General features: G+C 46.1%; 1 protein-coding gene across 1 annotated transcript in view; it reads left to right on the forward strand.

The window, feature by feature from the left end:
- Nucleotides 1–3,134: 3,134 nt before the first annotated feature.
- Nucleotides 3,135–19,591, forward strand: part of DNMBP (dynamin binding protein) — a 53,570-nt gene continuing 37,113 nt past the window's right edge. Inside the window, exons 1-2 of the mRNA XM_035133837.2 lie at nt 3,135–3,200; nt 18,915–19,068. Coding sequence (XP_034989728.2) covers nt 18,924–19,068 — 145 coding nt within the window. The 5' untranslated portion in view covers nt 3,135–3,200; nt 18,915–18,923. The remainder of the gene's footprint in view (nt 3,201–18,914; nt 19,069–19,591) is intronic.

Consider the following 19,591-nt stretch of genomic DNA (forward strand, 5'->3'; position numbering starts at 1 on the left):
TTTGGAGGTCAACCCGCTTGGAAACACAGAGATTGCTGATGCAAAGCATTCTTGTGTCACGGTCCTTTGCCTTGCTTTGTTCCCCACTTATCCTTCAAATGGTTTCAAAGAAATAAAAACAACATGCATAAACATTTACAACAGGCACACACTGTACATAACTTTATACCTGATGAGCTGGGTCTGTCCTTACTAAAAGAAACAACATGGTTTGTTCCCACAATAAGCTATGAGTGAGATCCAACATAGTGCAAGCAGGTGCCTGTTTGTGCAAGGGGGCTTCTCCCTCTCCCCTTCCTATAGCCCCCCATGCACCCCCAAAATCTGCCTCAGAGGGCTGGGGGAGCCCCATATACTGCCATCTACTCTTTCCCATATAATCAACTCAATTATATGACTCATCCGGAAGAGCTGAGTCATGAGTGTTCACACTATGCAAAGTGACCTACTGCAGGGGTGGAAGAGCTGAGTCATGAGTGCAGGGGTGGGGGACCTTTGGCCCTCCAGAGGTGTCTGGCTTCCCATCAACCCCAGCCAGCACAGTCTATAGTAAGGGGTGGTGGTGGTTGCAGTGCAGCAACATCTGACAGGCCACAGGCACCCCATCCTTGACCTACTGGGGAGTGAAAAGTGTAATAAAAAGACCTTTAGCTGGGGGCATTACCTTATAAAAACAAGTATTCAATGGAATAAATTGCATTGGACAGGCCTTTGAAGCCTATTGTGTCTAATGCATCCACCATCCAAGGCAGTGGGAGGAAAGGGGGAAACCAAGAGCAGCAGTGGCCGTGATGGATGTGGGTGTCTCCGCAACTACCCTTTAGGGATAGTGCAGCAAACCCACTTCCCCCCTGAGATCACACAGTTTGCAATAAGGAAAGTGACGGGAAAGGGCACTGGAAGGCATTGCTCAAGGAACAGATAATCTAGAAGTGACATTAGAGAGCCAATATACGGAGTGTTGTCCCTGAGCCAGTTTTGCTTCTAGTGTCATCTGTTTCCCCTTCCACCTGCTTCGGTGTGGTGTTATCCACCTAAACATTAGCAAGAACTTCCTGACAGTAAGAGCTATTCGGCAGTGGAATTTGCTGCCAAGGAGTGTGGTGGAGTCTCCTTCTTTGGAGGTCTTTAAGCATGATAGCCAAGTTCAAATATATAAAAGGATGTCATATAGAGGAGGAAGAAAGATTGTTTTCTGCTGCTCCAGAGAAGCGGACATGGAGCAATGGATTCAAACTACAAGAAAGAAGATTCCACCTAAACATTAGGAAGAACTTCCTGACAGTAAGAGCTGTTCGACAGTGGGATTTGCTACCAAGGAGTGTGGTGGAGTCTCCTTCTTTGGAGGTCTTTAAGCAGGGGCTTGACAGGCATATGTCAAGAATGCTTTGATGGTGTTTCCTGCTTGGCAGGGGGTTGGACTGGATGGCCCTTGTGGTCTCTTCCAACTCTGTGATTCTATGATTATCACAGTGAAACTTACTTCTGAATCATGCATAGGCTTCTGCTACGTTAGGCTGTTCCACCCTTCTTTCTTTTTTAATTTCTCCATAAATGGCAACTTGGCCACTACCCTCCTAAATCACAGGGTAGGAAAATAGGGATCCTTAAGCCCAGCAAAGGAAAGGAAAGAAGAAGAGGAGTTTGGATTTGATATCCCGCTTTATCACTACCCAAAGGAGTCTCAAAGCGGCTAACATTCTCCTTTCCCTTCCTCCCCCACAACAAAAACACTCTGTTAGGTGAGTGAGGCTGAGAGACTTCAAAGAAGTGTGACTAGCTCAAGGTCACCCAGCAGCTGCATGTGGAGGAGCGGAGACGCGAACCCGGTTCACGAGATTACGAGTCCACCGCTCTTAACCACTACACCACACTGGTACATTTCTCACATTTCAGACGGTTACATAGATTACAATCAGGGTTCTGTTCTGTAATGAATTTGGCTCCATGGGCAACCCAGTTTTGAATGCCAAGACTCTGCATTTTGTGTGTGTAGATTGAACATGGTACCGGGCACAAATCTGCAGTTCAGGAACACTACCGGTTTAACGGAATCCTCCCAGGCAATACATAAATGCCTTGAGTTGGCATTTGCTGAGAAAGGCAGAATATGAATTCTGGCCTCAATGAAATAAATAAATAATGTGATGCATCTGAACTTTGCAAACTACCTGGAGATGCCTGGAACTGAACCTGGGGCACTTCTGCATAGAAGACAGATGTGCTACAACTGAGCTATGACACTTCCCTATTCTGCCTCTTCCAGGCTCCTTTCTGGTTGTTCTCTCTGAAGCAGCAGCAGCCTTCCATGCAGCGTAGCAAACCACTTCCGAAAGAAAGCGGGCTTTAAAAAGCAGCTGAGGAGAAATGGCATCGGTGGGGGAAGGGAGGGAGCCTCTTGTTAAAAGAAAATAGTCAAAAAACCCACGGGGCATGTCTTAGATCCCAGCCACAGCTGCTGCATAAAGCAAACTTGTATACTTGTTTAACTGGCTTGTTGAAGAAGTGATTTCTTCAGCGCTTGGAGAACGTGCAGCGTCTTCACTGCAAAATTTCGAATTTCTGCTGCGGAGTTCTTGGTTTAAACGGCAATTATACATTTTCTTCCCAATTCATTTGGGACTCGAAAAAGATGGTGAAGATACATCCCAGCAGTATGGCGAAGGCGGATGCTAAAGAAAGAGGGAAAACACAGAGATCCCTTCCAAGACTTATTAGCCCTGGGATTAGTTTTCAGTGCAAGGCAAAAACACAGCGCAGGGAGAGGAGGGGGGCACATGCACCTGAGCCATAGCTGCCAAGTTTTCCCTTTTCTCGCGAGGAAGCCTATTCAGCATAAGGGAAAATCCCTTTTAAAAAAGGGATAACTTGGCAGCTATGACCTGAGCATGTGCAGAGTGCCCCCGCGCCCCTGGCTGGCTCCAGCCCGTCCCTGGCTTCCAGATCTCCAGCAATGGACACGCCTCTGCCTGTTCCAGTGCCCCCTGCCCGTGGGAAACGGCTGCCTCGCTGGCTCCAAAGCGGGATTCCGGCCCCAGCTGCACCCGATTGCTGGAAGGGGGCGCTCAGAGCACAGCCGGCTGCGGAGGGCGGCGACTGGGGACGGGGCGGAGCTGAGCTCCGGGCCGCGGCGGCTCCTGGGGGCCGAGGCGAGAGGGCGATCTGCCGGGGCTGCGACGGCTGGAGGGACCGCGCAACAGGTAGGGGCCGAGAGGAAGAGATCGCGACAACGGGAAGGGCCCGGCTTGGGCGCCCCCTTCCCTCCGCGCCGTCGGGGCTTCCACTTCGTTTCCGTCCGCTCGAGAAAGCGCTGCCCCCGGGGCTCGTGTGGAAACTTCTGCGACGGGGCCCCGGCTACTCCCTCCGCGGCTTCTGCGCAGCCCTGGCGAGCTGCGTGGGCAACTGGTCTCCCCATCCGCTGCGGGAGATCGCGGGTTGCTATCCTGGCCAGCTCCCCACCCATCCCGCCCCGTTGGCTTAGGGACGCCAGGCTGAGCTTCCGAGTCGGAGGAGGCTTCCTTAAGGCAGCACGCGCGCCCAGAACATCACCATGGTTTCCCACAGTTCCCCTGGGTCCAGGGGTCTTACCCCCTGGTAGTCCTCCTCGGTCCTGGTCTGGATCGCACCCAGGCGATCTTCCTTTTGGCTACTGGAGATGGTCCGTACTCCTAGGAACACTAGTTTGCTCCCCGCCCCCAGGTGACAACACCCTATAGCTCGTTTGATTTAGGAATTCTGGGGACAGCATCGTTAGTTAGCGGGTCTGACTCTGGCTACTCATTCCGACCCTCCTTCACACAAGTACAGACGACCCATGACTGACGTGTCCCGTAGGGCGGATTCCAGTATGACAGTTGATGCTCATGGGGTGGCCTTTTCTTACAGGAGGAAAAGTTGCATCAGAAATCTTTTGGGGTTTTTGGAAGTGTGTGTGTATATGTGTCTGTGTGTGATCCTGTGGTTAGAATCTAGAAACAGGTTATGTAGAGAGATGCTCAAATATTAGAAACAGAAAGGGCTTTCTTGTTTATTGGAGATCTACTATAGGCTATCGGGTAACAGCTAAATTCGGCCAAACAAGGTCAAAGAGTTTGTGTGTATGGCTTTTTGTTTGTTATATGTACCTTGGTTTAAGAACAGCCCTGTTTGCAAACTATTCAGTTTACGAACTCCGCAAAACCGGAAGCAGTATCCCAGTTTGTGAACTTTACCTCAATCTAAGAATGGAATCCGAATGGTGGAAGGGCACCGGTGGCGGGAGGCCTCATTAGGGAAAGTGCACCTTGGTTTAAGAATGGTTTCGGTTTAAGAACAGACTTCCAGAACAGTGTATTTTATTTTTCTGTTGGAAGCCGCCCAGAGTGGCTGGGGAAACCCAGCCAGATGGGCAGGGTATAAATAATAAATTATTATTATTATTATTATTATTAAGTTCATAAACCAAGGTACCACTGTATTTTAACTGGAAAAGTTGGGGGTCATCTTATATGCCCAGTCGTCTTATACGCCGGAATATACGGTAATTAGAACATGATAGGTGTTCAGTAGAATTTGTTACCCTGCGATGTGCAAACCATGAGTGCTGGACTGTGACCTGGAAAACATGGATTCAACTCTGAACTCCATGGTGGTCTCAATGTACATCCCATTATGTTAAAAGCCTGGAATATGGAGGGCTCAAGAGACCCGCCTACCTGTTCCAGGGAGGTTCTTAGGAGTGAGAAGAATCCAGAGGAAGGCTGCACTGTTGTGTCGGGCAGGAAAAGAATGTTCTTATTTGCTGAAATGTTTCTCTTACCCCATCCCAAAGATTCAGGGCAGATAAACAAAGAAGTATGCACAATCACAACGTAATAACAGATAAGAAATAGCAGTAAAGTGGTACCTTGGTTTAAGAACAGCCCTGTTTGTGAACTATTCAGTTTACGAACTCCGCAAAACCGGAAGTAGTGTCCCGGTTTGTGAACTTTACCTCAGCCTAAGAACGGAATCTGAATGGTGGAAGGGCCCCGGTGGCAGGAGGCCTCATTAGGGAAATAATGGTTTCGGTTTAAGAACGGACTTCCGAAACAGATTACGTCCGTAAACCGAGGTACCACTGTATAGAGTTTGGGATATACTCGCCGTATAAGAAATACGACCCGGCGTATAAGACGACCCCCGACTTTTGAGAAGATTTTCCTGAGTTAAAAATTAGTCTCATATGCAGGAATATACAGGACTTTAAAATCAGTATTTAAGTGTCACCTAATTGCATCTTGGGAATAGCGTGGAACAGTGCAACTTAGATACATATATTTCTACCCTGGAACCTGCTTCACACATTACCAAATTCCTGCATGTCAATTATGTGGTCCTCAAGTGCAGATGTGATCCCACTTGTGTGGGAATTGCTGTGTGTAGATGACAATCTGCATGTGCAGCCCTGGCATCATACTGTGGCAGCTGCCAGTGCTCAGGTGCCCTGGGAGGTCCTACTGGGGCTGGCACCCTGGCTAGCCTGCATAAAGGCCACCAGTTGTGGGTGTCTCACTAACTCCCCCACACTTACTTATGGGGTTACCTGATGGTGGCAGCTGCTCATTACAGAGCCTCTCCCCATATAAACTGCCCTGGACTCTGCATTCATCTTCTGAGAGGTATGGAGGGTGGCAACACGAGAACGGGGCCTTTTCTGCAGTGGCTTGCCTGTCACCTTTATTATACATCTTTAGATGCTTTCAACCTGGCCTTTGGCTGATTAACGTTCTATGGCTTTTTAAATGTGTCTGTGAGAAGGGGGGGTATTGTTTTGCTGTTTCCTTTTACTTATTTACTTATTTTTATTCTGCATTTTATTCTGTGAACCGCCTTGAGATCTTGTGATGAAGGGCAGTATATAAATCTAATATGAATGAATGAATGAAAATAAGCCAGGGCCGGTACTATCATTAGGTAAACTAGGCAGCTGCCTCGGGCACAGCTCTCAAAGGGGTGCAGCACTGACCTTTGTGGAACACAGTTTTATACAGATTCATTTTTGTTATAGCTTATAAATTTCTGATAATATTGTAGTTTTATATTTTGAAGATATTTATCATTTGTACAAGAAAGACATCTGTTTTTGAAAACTGAAGTTAGCAATTTTTTTGGGTAGTGCTGCTGCTGCTGCTGCAAGTAGTTAGCCTTACCTAGAGCACAAAATAGCTTGGCACCCGCACTGGGGTCAGCCCCCTCACTTACAACCACAGGGGGAGAAGCTGGTGGCAGCACCGAGGTTCGTTCACAAGTATGTGAGGGAGACAGTGTGGCATGGGGGCTGCAGTTGGCACTGGGGGTGCCCACCTTGAACAGCCTGCCCATGCCACCCAAAAAATCTGAAGCCAGACCTGCACTTGTGTGTGGAATCATCGCATGCTACTTGCATGTACCGGTAGGAATTTTACAACCTGTGAACAGAGCCTGAGTGACTTCAGTTTTCCATTCCTTGCAATGCTGCTTTTAGTCTCTATTCATATTCCCTGTGCGTATCCTTTCCTTGGCAAAAAGCTGAGGGAAGGAGCTGTAGCTCAGCCGTTGCTTATTCAATGGCCTAATATTTTAATCTAACTAGAAAAGTTTCATAGCAGAGTATAGGATGCTGGAAGAGAGAACTCTGGGTTTCTTAAACCCGAGTTTCGGAATTAGGGAGCCTGCAGTAGTCTGGAAGGAATAGGGTCGCAAAGAGATGTAGGCCTCACCACAAAGCTGTGCTGAGCACGTTCCTCAGAACAAGTTTCCTCTCGCTGTGGAAAGAACGGTGTCACCGGCGCCCACGTTAAAGCGCTCTCCTCTGCGTTTGCGTGCAGCTTTAGCTGGCGCTGGCCTTACTTGGCTCAAGCTGTTTCATAAGAGCTTGGGGGCATTTCTGCCATATGGACCTGCTGCGAGGAGCAGCTGTCAAGCCTACAGGGTGGGCCACACCAGTGCTGAGAACAGCAGTACAGCTATTTCCTAAATCTTCGCGGCAGCACTTTTGCCAAGATGCCCTAAAGTAAGCATTAGGCTTTCAGCACCAAATAAGCAACATTGCTTATTCCTGTCCTTACGGTGATTAGAGATCATCGCTCTGAATGTTTGCAGCAGTGCCATTCTTAAGGGTATGTATGTGCAAATAAAAACATTTATGTCATTAAAAGGTTTGTAGAGCCCCCATTCCATCTTCAGCTGCAGTGCTATAGGCACTTACCCAGGAGGAATCCCTACTGACTTCAGTGGGACTTACTTCTGAGTAGATAGCCATAGGATTACGCTGTCAGTTCCCAACTTTGTCCCTTGTTAAATAGGCACCTTCTTGCAACGTTTCTTGTTTTATCTGGACAAATGTCGCACAGTGTCCTTCATCCCAGCTATTGCCCGAACTCCTTCATTAGGGCCCTTTTCTCTTTTAAGGATTTGCAAGGGTCTGCTTATTTACCACAGCCATCTTGCTTTTGTTTGTGTAGAAGGGAGGGACTTTATTTGTTATTTACAATATTGCTAACCCATAGCTCTCCCAACGCAGTGCATGAAAAAGAAATCCCAGATTGAACTGAGCACCCTGGCTAAGTTCATGATCCCACTGATTTGTCTCTCACAAGTTTCTTCTCCCTGCTCTCCTTTTTTTGGGGGGGGGGGGTCACATGCTGTAAAAGTTGTTGCACTGCACTAAAGCACATTTTGTCTTTGTGTTAAGTCTCTCATGTCTGAACTCAACACACAAAGTGTTTTCCATTTCCCCTGGTGTTGTCATCTGCAACTTCCATGAATGTTTTCTCTAGTATGCACAAGTCATTTGGGTGAATTGTACTGGCCCGGTGCTCTCAAGAGTCTTGCCTACTGTGTCTCTCCGTGGCTTTCTGATTTCGACTGCAAAACTACTTACTTATTGGCATAAAGGAACTGCTCATGTGCTACATAGGTAAAGTTTTTGATTTGACTCCCATTATATCTGATTCATACATTGGAGAATTATTGCTAGTCATAGCTGACAGTGCGGAACCAGCTGGCTTATGGATGTGCTGTGTTCCTAAACCCTAAGTATACTGACTTGGAAGCCAGTTAGGCCACTGATTTTCTTCCAGGTAAACAGGTTGTTATTGTGTTCCTTTCTTATCCTTTCTCTTCTCCCCCATCCCCATTTCCCTCCCCTTTCTCTTAAGTTAACCCTTTGAAGTATTTGACAGTATTGTTGAGGGTAAGGTAAGGGTACCTCTGACCATTAGGTCCAGTCGTGACCGACTCTGGGGTTGTGCGCTCATCTTGCATGATTGGCCGAGGGAGCCGGCGTACAGCTTCCAGGTCATGTGGCCAGCATGACAAAGCCGCTTCTGGCAAACCAGAGCAGCACATGGAAACGCCGTTTACCTTCCCGCTGTAGCAGTTCCTATTTATCTACTTGCATTTTGACGTGCTTTCGAACTGCTAGGTTGGCAGGAGCTGGGACCAAGCAACGGGAGCTCACCCCGTCACAGGTTGAGGGTACCTACATGTTATTAAATAGGTGTTCAAAATAATCACATTGCATTGCACTGTTTGTTTATGACATGCCCCACCTCTCTCTTTGATTTTCTTTCTAAGAGACTTTCAATACATGACAATATGTAGAGATGTTTTCTCGCCACAAGTAAACAAGCTCTTGAAATGAAGGCTGTGATCTGGGGTGTAAGATCCACTGAGTGTAGTGGGACTTACTTCTGAGTAAGCGTGCCTAGGATTGCACTGTCCAGTTGGTTTCAATAGCTTCAATAGCTTCAATAGATTTTTGTAGCCATTGTCCAATCAGGACTTTGAGAAGAGCCAGCACACAAATTGGCGCTGAATTTTGTCACCCAAAAGCTGCAGACAGGTCTGTGTTCCTAAGTCAGGTGTAGGTACCGTAGCTCTATCTGTAGATTTATGGTCAGTTGTTTTTAGTATGGGTGAAAGCTATACCATTGAGCTCTCTCACCAGAGTGAACTCACGTTCTCATGACAGCACAGGAGATGAGATTGTTTTAGAACTATGTAGGACGAGGAGCATGGATGACAAAGCTTGTTCTTCCTTGAGTCTGCTAAATCCTTCCCCTGCTTATCCTCAGTAGCTTCCTGTGGTTGTATGTGCTGATGTCACCTGTTTGTGGTGTGGCTTTTAAAATCCAAGTGATTGCAGGTGGGAAGGGAATATATAATTTGTATCTAGGAACATGTGCTGCCTCTAGGCAAGCTGCAAGAGCCACCAAGAGTCAGTTATCAACAGAAGTAAAAATATATACTGCTCCATAATGCTTAGTTTCATTCATTGATGTGATTCTGGCGACCCATCTTTTTTGCCTGAGTTGACGTTTCTCGTTGAGTCTTGCCTATGTGAAAGTGGTTATCTTTTTCTGAATGCCCTGTCCTGGGCACAAAGTACAGTTCAGCATTTCACTCTTGGTCTGCTTCAGGATTGTATGCAGTGGTAGCTTGTACCTGTGATGGAACACTCGGCTTCACCACTGAGACATCGGTGCCCACGCAGATAGAAACTAAGTGGCAGGCTTTGTACTCAAAAGTTGAAGAGAATAGATTCTCAGTGCATCTCAGGAACAGAGCCAAAATATATGTATGCCACGAACTAGCCAAACAAGCTGTTGCATACTCAGAGGGACACTCAGAGAGAGCCCAAATTTAAAGGCTTGGGATATGGTCCCTCATCAGTGCTAGAAGGATGTAGTGAAGCTACCACATGAGGTAGGCTTTGAAGATGCGTGATTTGGCTTTCTTAAATATACTGCCCAGGGTGGATGGTACCTTTTGAATGTTCTCTGTAAATGAATAAAGATGACCGGGACTTCCTTGCACCATCTTTCCTGCTTGCATCAAATCTGCAGCTCTCCCTCGGCATCCTCCAGTTTCTAGCAGCATTGCTGTACAGTTGAGTCATCAGCCCCTCTGAGAAAATTAGGTCCAGTTGTATGGAGCGGAATATCAGTGGAATGGGGAACATAGGCTTCATTGTATTTGTGAAACCCTTGGTTTTATGGTTTTGGCTTTTAAGTGATACAAGATCTTAGGTCTGACTTAGAAGCACATTTGTTATTAATTTTGTGACACAGAGCCTGGTGGGAGATTATCCTAGCACTACCTGGTAGTAGCTGCAAAGGAGCATTCCCTCCTAAAAGTTCCAAGTCTATTATTACGGTCTATGTATTGAGGGGGAAATTGAGCCATTATTTCCCAGGGTGGGAAAATGTCCTCATCCCACATGAGACTCTGTCACTGCTTAGGACTCCCTGCTGTGGAAGAGGCATCTCCCTTTGCTATTTCTCTGGCCTGTGTCTCTGTGGCCTTCCTATCTAGGTCAGTGGGGTGGGCTCAGCCATATGGCGAGTGTATCATTGTTCCTTCCTGGCAGTGCGGTATAAACTAGGTTTAAAAAAAGATGACTGGACAAATAAAAGCAAAATAAAAACAAGAGTAAGTTGTAAGAGCCAAGATGGATCAGGAAATGTAGCCCTATAAAAAAGCATTTCTAAACATCAGACTGCTTGAGGTGGGAATGAGTAGCAGGGCATAAGGGCTCTCTGTTGGTGTTGCCAGACAGTCTGTGTGTTGTGCTGCACTTCCTCAAATATCAGGATCTGATCAGGAATGAAGAGAATATATTTGGCATCAAGGTACCATAATCCAGCCCACTGGCCTTGCTGAAAGGTTGCTGATTGGTTGGGATAGGTAACTTGTAGGACTACAACCCCCATCAGTCCCAGTTTATGAAGGCAATGGTCAGGGAGGGTGGGAGCAACATCTGGGTGGCACCTGAAATCTATAAGGAGGTGCCTTATACAGACTTTGGCCATTGGTGCAGGGGCTCCTTTCCTTCAAATACATGGGGAGTTGAGATCTTCAAGAATTTGGGTTCATGGTTAGAGCACAGGTGGCTGAAACATCATGCTGAAATTAGCTGGACTTATTCAGTCCATTTGACTCATGCTATGTTGGTTAATGTGGCAAGCAATTCCTTTCTATCTACCGGTATCAATCCTGGAGTGTTGACCCAGGAGTGTTGTCGCTGTTTTTGCCGATGAGAGAGCAGCAGATGCCCCCAAATATGGCCCACCCAGGAGGAGAGAAATCTACATGCTGCTGTGTGACACATTTGTGAAGCTGTTTCCTCTCTGGTCCAGCTTGGAAGCCACAGTTGTGAGAGTGTCCAAGTCAGAGGTCTCCTTGACAACCTCTTGTTGTTGCTGCTTGGATCACTTTCAGCTTGTTTTGTTCTCGGATGTTGACAGGATACTTGGAGAACTGCAGGCGTTCGCTTTTGCTCCAGATTCAGGCCCTTGTCTTTCAGTGACAGATGGGGTTGGTTTACAAAGGTGGTTAGTTGAGGTAAAGAGAGATCCTATGTCCCGTACAAGAGGTGATCAAAACCTTCCTTTAAAAAAAATAACATCACTTTGATAATCTCTCTTAACTGCTGCCTATTCTGTAATCTCCCTTTTGGGGGGGGGGAACTAACAAGCAGGCGAGAGCCAGTGTGGTGTAGTGGTTAAGACAGTAGACTCGTAATCTGGGGAACCGGGTTCGTGTCTCCGCTCCTCCACATGCAGCTTGCTGGGTGACCTTGGGCTAGTCAAACTTCTCTGAAGTCTCTCAGCCCCACTCACCTCACAGAGTGTTTGTTGTGGGGGAGGAAGGGAAAGGAGAATGTTAGCCGCTTTGAGACTCCTTTGGGTAGTGATAAAGCGGGATATCAAATCCAAACTCCTCTTCTTCTTCTTCTTCTTCTTCTTCTTCTTCTTCTTCTTCTTCTTCTTCTTCTTCTTCTTCTTCAATACAGCTTCAGATACTTCTTGATGATGCCTCAACCCAAGGGTTTTTTTCCCAGCAGGAACTCACCAAAACTCAGTTCTGGTGCCTCTCAGGTAGGCACCATTTCCATTATAGGAGAATAAGGGAGCCGTCCATGGTGAGTTCTGGCATGTCTTTTTCTAGAAAAAATAGCCCTGAGTCCAGCAATATATTTCCAATCATGGCTATCCAGTTGACATGTGCTAGAATCCCAACTTGTGGTTCCAAATGCAGTTTGAACAACCTCATGTTCAGCCCTGGTTGTAGCTGGCTCTTTGATACAGCTTTTGTTTAACTTGGCTGCTCAGGCCATGGGCTTGGCTTTCCCGTACGGGCGATATATACTGGGCTGTCTTCCTTTCTGTGCATGCTGCAGCATGTGGCTGGGATTCCTCCTCCAGAAGCGGTTAAAGAACAAGAGAGGTATCTACACCATGTTGGACACTGAGGGGACTGGAAGCAGGAGAGTCTTGCCACATGGAGGCCTGCTAGGAGAGGAGAGGCTTCTAGCCGACTTGAAACAGGCCTCCCTGTACTGCTGTGTTCGATGGATTTCTACCGGTACTGTAGATCCATTTCCCTTTAATCATCTCTGTTCAGTTGCAGATCTCCCAGAGGTAAGAGGGGAGTGGTGCTGGAAAGCCAGCAAGGCGTGTGACTCATGCGTGACCCTGGGCCTGTGGGTGGGTGAAAACGCTTTCCCTTGGATCGTTGCCTCCTGCTGCAGTGTGTGCAGGGCTGTTACGGATCTGGCTGGCCAAGGGGAGGAGGCTCAAAGCACGGAATCTGGGAACAGCTTGCTGTTTGGGACAGAAGGCAGGGCTGTCTAATGATGCAGCCCGGATGGAGCTGGAAGGTTGTTCCCTCCCTCCAGGCATACGTTTAGAGCAAGGCTTGGCAGACAGATGTTCCTGAGAAGACAACACTCCGCTCTCATCCCGGTCGTGGAATAAGGCAAGCCCTTTTGAGTCAGCCCGCCAGAAGCGGAGGAGATCTTTCCACAGTGCATCGAAATAATCTTGCAAGAGGAAAAGAATCCCAGGTTTCTGCCTGCTTATTCTCCTCAGCCTCACTGTCAGAACTAGGGATGGTTTGTGGCAACACTCTTCATTATTTTGCAGACCTTACACATGAGAGTGTGGTAGGGAATGTAGAGTGGTGTTGTTGCCGTTTGCTGCCCTTTAACACGTTCCTTCCCCATGGCGTATAGTAACTGAAGGAATGTCCTGGCATTATCTCAGCAGTCCTCCTCCTCCTCCTCCTCCTCCTCCTCCATTTAGGACATTCTTTACTCATTAACACCCACATGCCTTGTCCAGCTGACTGAACTTTTTTTTAATCAGGAGCATCACCAGGGCTCCTTCCTCAGTTCATCCTGCTGCATCAGCTGCTGTGAAAATGTGAAACCAGAAGCTGCATTTTCTTTATCTGGGTGTATTATGGATGAGGTTGTACCTGAGTCTCTAGTGGTACTTGGAAGACAGTAGCTATTGCTGTTATGGATCAGAAGCCCTTGAGTGCAGGGGAATCAGCATAACCTATGCTTCATGGCAGGCTTGGAACTGCTCCCAAATCCAGTTGTTGTTATCATTAATTTCTTTGTTTCATTTATGAAATGCTTTCCACAAGGCATGCCAAAGCACCCCCATTGTCTCAAGCCCCAATTGTATTCCTCACTTTTCTTGACAGTCACAACAAATTCTGTTCTGAGGAAGGGGATGCTATTCCTCTCAGTTTACAGTAGTGGAGGAGACCTTTCCTCCTTGGAAAGGGAAGCTTCTTATGCTGAGAGCCAACTATTGGTCCATCTAGCTAAGTATTGTCTGCACTGAGAGACAGTGATTGTCCATGGTTCCAGGCAGGAATCTTTCCTAGCTCAACTTGAAGATGTCAGGAACTGAATTTGGGACTTTTGCATGCTAAATATGTTCTCTACCACTGAGCTGCAGCTCTTCCATTTATATATAAATATAAATAACTCTATCTTTCTCTGCATATTTCTAACAACAACAACAACAACAACAACGATGATTTATTATTTATACTCCGCCCAACTGGCTGAGTTTCCCCAGCCACTCTGAGTGGCTTCCAACAGAACATTAAAATGCAATAATCTATTAAACATTAAAAGCTTCCCTAAACAGGGCTGCCTGCCCATATCACAATTTCAGTCTATATCTATATGGTGGTTCCTTTCTCCTTTCTTTTTCTCCCGTCTCAAATTCCAGATCTTGTATCCTATCCTGTTTTAAAGTCTGCCAGATGCTTTTGTGGGTGTTTGTCCAGATCTGCCAGGGACTCCTGTTCTGTCCTGGATTGCACCTTGTGATGTTGGGCTGTATTTGTGACAGATTGTATTAATTTGTGTCCTGCGTTTTAACACTATTTAAACATTGGTTTCTCTACATTGTAGCATGTTATTGCAAAATAAAAAATGGCCTGTGCAATTTTCTAGGCAAGACAGACACAAAGTTTAGCTTGTGCTTAATCACACCTCAATGCAAAGTGGGCTGAGATTTCTTAGCATGTGACAGATTCTTGAATTAAGACAAATGGGCAAAGAATGTCTTTTGTTCCTGCCGTATAGTGAATAATTAAGGTTTAGCATGCTACTTCATGGAAATGTTTTGTGTTTGTGGTGGTGATTTCTAGACACTCGTGATCAAGGATTAGTGAAATAGAATGACTGAATGGAACCCTGATGGGCATTTTAAATTGTTTCAAAGAACTTCAGGACATTAATTTGAGAGATTTCAACTGTGTACACATTGCCATCTTAAAACACAGATAGATCCTTCTTTTCCTTAATTCACATCAAAGCTGGCTTGCGCTAAACATAAAAACTCAGTATTTCATAAGAAATGTCAGGCTAGATACAGGACAGGTGTGTATTGCAGCTAATGTTGTATGTTCCAAACCACTGGATGCAGAGTAAACTGAAGTGTGTACACAGCTTCACAGGCATGATACTTGAGAACTTGATCTATACAGTTTTTTTCTTGACAACTGGAAAACACAGACTTCATGGAGGGATGTGGGAGCTATAAGAACATGCACCTTGCAGAAATTTGTTAGTTTGCTCCTTTTCCTTCTACAGAGCAACAGCATCATTTTATTGACTTTGAGCTCAGATCAGTGATATTGAAGGATAATCATTGCTATTTTGCAGAATTCATCTGTACTGAAATGGTAGAGGTATAGTATCACATTTAACTTGCGCTGCTTCCTTGACTTGCTTTAATAGACAGTATTTTGCATCAGAATCTGAAACTTCATCACCCCGTTTTGCAAGTGAGCACTTCTCCTTTTTTCTGTGGTTTTGAGACACGGGAGACATGCAGGGAAATGGTCCCAGTCGCTATTGATGCTCTAGGATAGATACCGGTAGCAAATCTACGGGTCGGTGGGGTGGGAAGTGTTGATCTAATGTGCTCCACAGAGGTCCGGGGAAGAACTCAGTGTACATATACTGCAGCCTGGGAGTATCATTTGAAGTGTAACCTATGGTATGTTTCTGGGTTTGCCTGAGGCTTAAACATTGGGAATTGCCAAGGCAGCATTTCTGAGAAATGCCAGCTTCACATTGTTGCCATGAGTGAAGCTGCTAGTGCCTGATAATAATAAAAAACCAATGCCATCAGCAAAACACATTTGCTCCCTCTAGCTCTTTCGCTCAGCCATCCTGTATGCTTTATGCATTGTTCCTCTTCAAATCTAAGCACCTAGTGCCCTGGACATTGCTCTGAGGTGCATGTTTATCACAGGGGGGTAATTGGGGTTTTTTGTGGGTGGTGGTGGTGGTGAGCGAATATGGTACTCTTGATTGCCTGAGAAAAGGCAAGTGTGCCATTTAATGTGTAACCATGTTTTCTGTTTACAGGTAGGTAGCCGTGTTGGTCTGAGTTGAAGTAAAATAAAAAAATTCCTTCAGTAGCACCTTAAAGACCAACTAAGTTTTTATTTTGGTATGAGCTTTCGTGTGCATGCACACTCCTATTTCAGTGTATCTGAAGAAGTGTGCATGCACACGAAAGCTCATACCAAAATAAAAACTTAGTTGGTCTTTAAGGTGCTACTGAAGGAATTTTTTCATGTTTTCTGTGTCTGTTGATTTCTGATGTTGGTAGCAATGTGGAGTAGAATCGTAGAAATATAGTGCAGGAAGGGACCCCAAAGTTATCTAGTCTAACCTGCTCCAATGCAGGAATCAAAGCTATGTCAGTGTATCAGCTATCACAATATATGGGGCTCGGGCAATCTGTATCCCTGGCATATAGGGCTTACCCCTTCCCCATTAAGTGCCCTGGAATAGAGCTGAGTTTCCCTTTTCTAAAGGTGCTGAGCATAGGGTCGCCACCTGTCCTGAAAGAGCAATCTGCCCTCCTGTGCTTTTAACAGCAGTTTGATGTGCAGAAACAGCAAGCAAACCTTTTCATAGTGTTGCGATCAGCCTTACCACCTGCTAGCATCTGATTGAGCTGCTGTTGCAGGTGCAGGAGCAGGAAGCCGTAAAAATGTTGACCACCCTACTAGGGTCGGGAGGACCCCCCCCCTTTTTTTTTGAAGTGGCAGTATAGGGATTTGCTTTCTGGGTTTCTTATAGATTGTGCCTGTCACCATTTGCACATAGCTTGCTTGCAGCTCAGAGCCCAGTTTCTGTGCGTCAGGGAAATGCTAAGCTTCCGTTCCATCTTGTTGTCCCTTCCTTACAGGAATTCCTCCTTCTCCTGACCCTGCGTTCCTGGTTTTTTTCACACAGCCTGATTCTGGAGCTTGGGGGAATGGTCCAGAATGGCTACCCCCTCCCCTCACTGCCCACCACTTCCATTGCTTTTTCACAACAAACTTTCTGGTGGTCTGGTCATTTGGAAAATGCCAGCCCAAACAGTGCATCTTTCTTTCGGAGGAGCCTGTTCAGCGGTGGGACTGAGGTCGCTTGCCTGATTCTCTCTTTCCTATCACAGGATCCGATCTGTTTGCACACCATCTATGAACGAGGGTCACTCATCTTTCTTCCTTTTATGATATTTATCCCAGCTGATACTTTGGACTTACCTGTGCAATCCTCCCTTTCCTTTAAAAAAGAAGAGAGATAAAAATAAAGTCCTTGATAGTGCTGCCTGGATCTAATACACAGTCTGGACTATGTTTCCAGAGTGGCTTTCTAGTTCCAGTGTTGTGCTTCTTTCTCCCCTCACATCGGTAAAAACAAAATAAAGTGCCTTTTTCCCCATTTACAAGTACAAAATTGTTTGGGGCTGGGGAGAAACACTTACCCAGCAATGAAGTCCAAATAGATACTTGAACTTGACCTATTTGTATTGATATAGGCAAAAATCTGCCTTTATTCCCTTATATCAGTATGCTTACTTAAATGTTTATATATGGTAAATGAACTGCTAATTATTTGTATATCATAGAATTGTAGAGCTGGAAGGGACCCTGAGGATCATCTAGTCCAGTAATGAAGGAATATGCAGCAGTCCCTTACAGGGATCAAACCTGCGGCCTTGGTGTTATCATCACCATGCTCTAACCAACTGAGCTAATTGTTGGTTATTACTTTCTTAGTGTTATGTTGCTGTGATATTACCAGTATATGTCGTATTTTGTACTTAGGATATTACTACAGCTAGACTTTGAATTTTTTGTGTGAACTGCTTTGAGCACAGATTTATTTGTGGGAAATGTAAATGCATTGACAATGACAAATGGCCCTTCCTGTAATGCAGTTGATGGAGAACAGCCCTCTGAGCTGGATGGCATTTTACCAAGGAGGTTAACTGCTTCCTGTGAATTATTGAGGCAGGTTGGACAGTAGGTGAATCTTTGCAGGAGGCATTGTGGGATCCCAGGGCTTGGTGGAAGCTGGGTCAGATTCAGTATCAAGAACCTTTACCAGATAATCATAGGGACGTAGTCAGCTACCTTATACCAGGTCAGGCTAGTTGTCTTATCTAGTCCAGTGTTGTCTGCTCTGACTGGCAGTGCCTCTCCAAGCTCACAGGCATAGGCCCTTTCCCACCATCAGGTACTGTATCACTGTATCCTGGAGGTGCCAGGATGAGACCTTCTACATACAAAACAAGTGGTCTTCCATTGACCTATGGTTCCCCACCCCCACTGCTTGCCAAGGTTGACTATCCCTGAGCTAAACTCATCAAGAACTAATCTTTGAAGGCAAAGCATGGAGAAAATGAGTGGGGAGGGGTTGAAGGTCAACATACAAGAAATGTTGAAAAGGATAATAGATCATAGAATCATAGAAGGGACCACAAGGTTCATCTAGTCCAGGCATAGGCAAACTCGGCCCTCCAGATGTTTTGGGACTACAACTCCCATCATCCCTATTTAACAGGACAAGTGATCAGGGACGATGGGAATTGTAGTCCCAAAACATCTGGAGGGCCGGTTTGCCTATGCCTGGTCTAGTCCAACCCCCTGCAATGCAGTGCAGGAACCTTTTGCTCAACCCATGACCCTGTGATTAGGAGTCTCATACTCTACCAGCTGATGTAAGCAGAAAAGAAGGGTAGGAAAGAATCAGGTAAAAAAAAACAGGAGTCAGAATGGACTGCTGTTCAGACAAAGTCTAATGTCTTACTGTGAAGTGTTTGTAGAGAATGAGGGTCACCACCAAGCACTGGCCACAGATATTTGTTGGAAAGGATAGCAGTCTGGTGGTGGCTCCATTCAGTCCTGTTGAACGGAGCTGGCTGAGAAGATAGAGCATATGGAGCTCCCTTGTGCTGAACTTGAGATACAGGGTGGCCACACGGGTTTGGGGTGCAAATGATTACACTACTACACAAATGTGATCTTGTATCTGAGGAATGGGAAGCATGTGTCCCTCCAGATGTTGTTAGACTCCCAGCGCCCGTTAGCCCTGGTCACTGTGGTCAGGGACATTGGGAGGTGTAGCCCAACAAAATATGGAGTGTCATACATTCCCCATTCCCATTGTATCCAGACTGATGCAAACCTCCATGCTACTTCTGGAGTTGCTTAATGCTCCTGAATCTCTGCTCCTATGTAAAATTCCCCTTGCAGTCTGTGACACGACACAACTGTTTCCTAGGCCTTGACTCTGTATCCTTTCGTTGCAGATCCCAAAGATGGAGGCAGGCTCTGTGGTACGGGCTGTCTTTGACTTCTGCCCCAGTGTCTCCGAAGAGTTGCCACTGTTTGTGGGGGATGTCATAGAAGTGTTGGCAGTCATAGACGAATTCTGGCTCCTTGGGAAGAAGGAAGGAGTCACAGGTAGGAATCAAAAGGCCTGCGCTGGGCTCATAGGAATGGTTGGATTAGAAGCAAGCCAGCATGAAGCAAAACTCAGAGTGTGTGGGGATTAAAGCTAAGTAAATGCCCCCCCTCTAATTGGGAGCTTTGGATATACCGGTACCAGCCAAGTACCAGAAACAGGCCTCCGATATCTCCTTGGTGGCCCCAGCAGTCTCTCCAGAAGATGAGGGATAAAGAACACAGTTAAGGAGTTGAGGGCCAATTTTGCAGTTACTAACGCATTAGAATAAGAGTTCCCTGTGATATGCATTTGCAGTGCCATGAAGGAAATGGGCTCAATTATGAACTTGGTGAACTACACACAAATGGAAGATGCTATACTTGCAGCCGCCACATGAAGTGGTCTGATGTGGCCTCCATATGCGGTCATAAGGTCTTCAAAACCTTCAGCTGGAACCTATCATCTATGTTCAAAAGCTTGCTTTGCTCCCTTTCCTCAGTTTCCTTCAACGAGCCAGCCAGTCTAATAAAAGATGCATGT

This window comes from Zootoca vivipara, chromosome 5 (genome assembly GCF_963506605.1).
Source record: "Zootoca vivipara chromosome 5, rZooViv1.1, whole genome shotgun sequence".
NCBI lineage: Eukaryota > Metazoa > Chordata > Lepidosauria > Squamata > Lacertidae > Zootoca > Zootoca vivipara.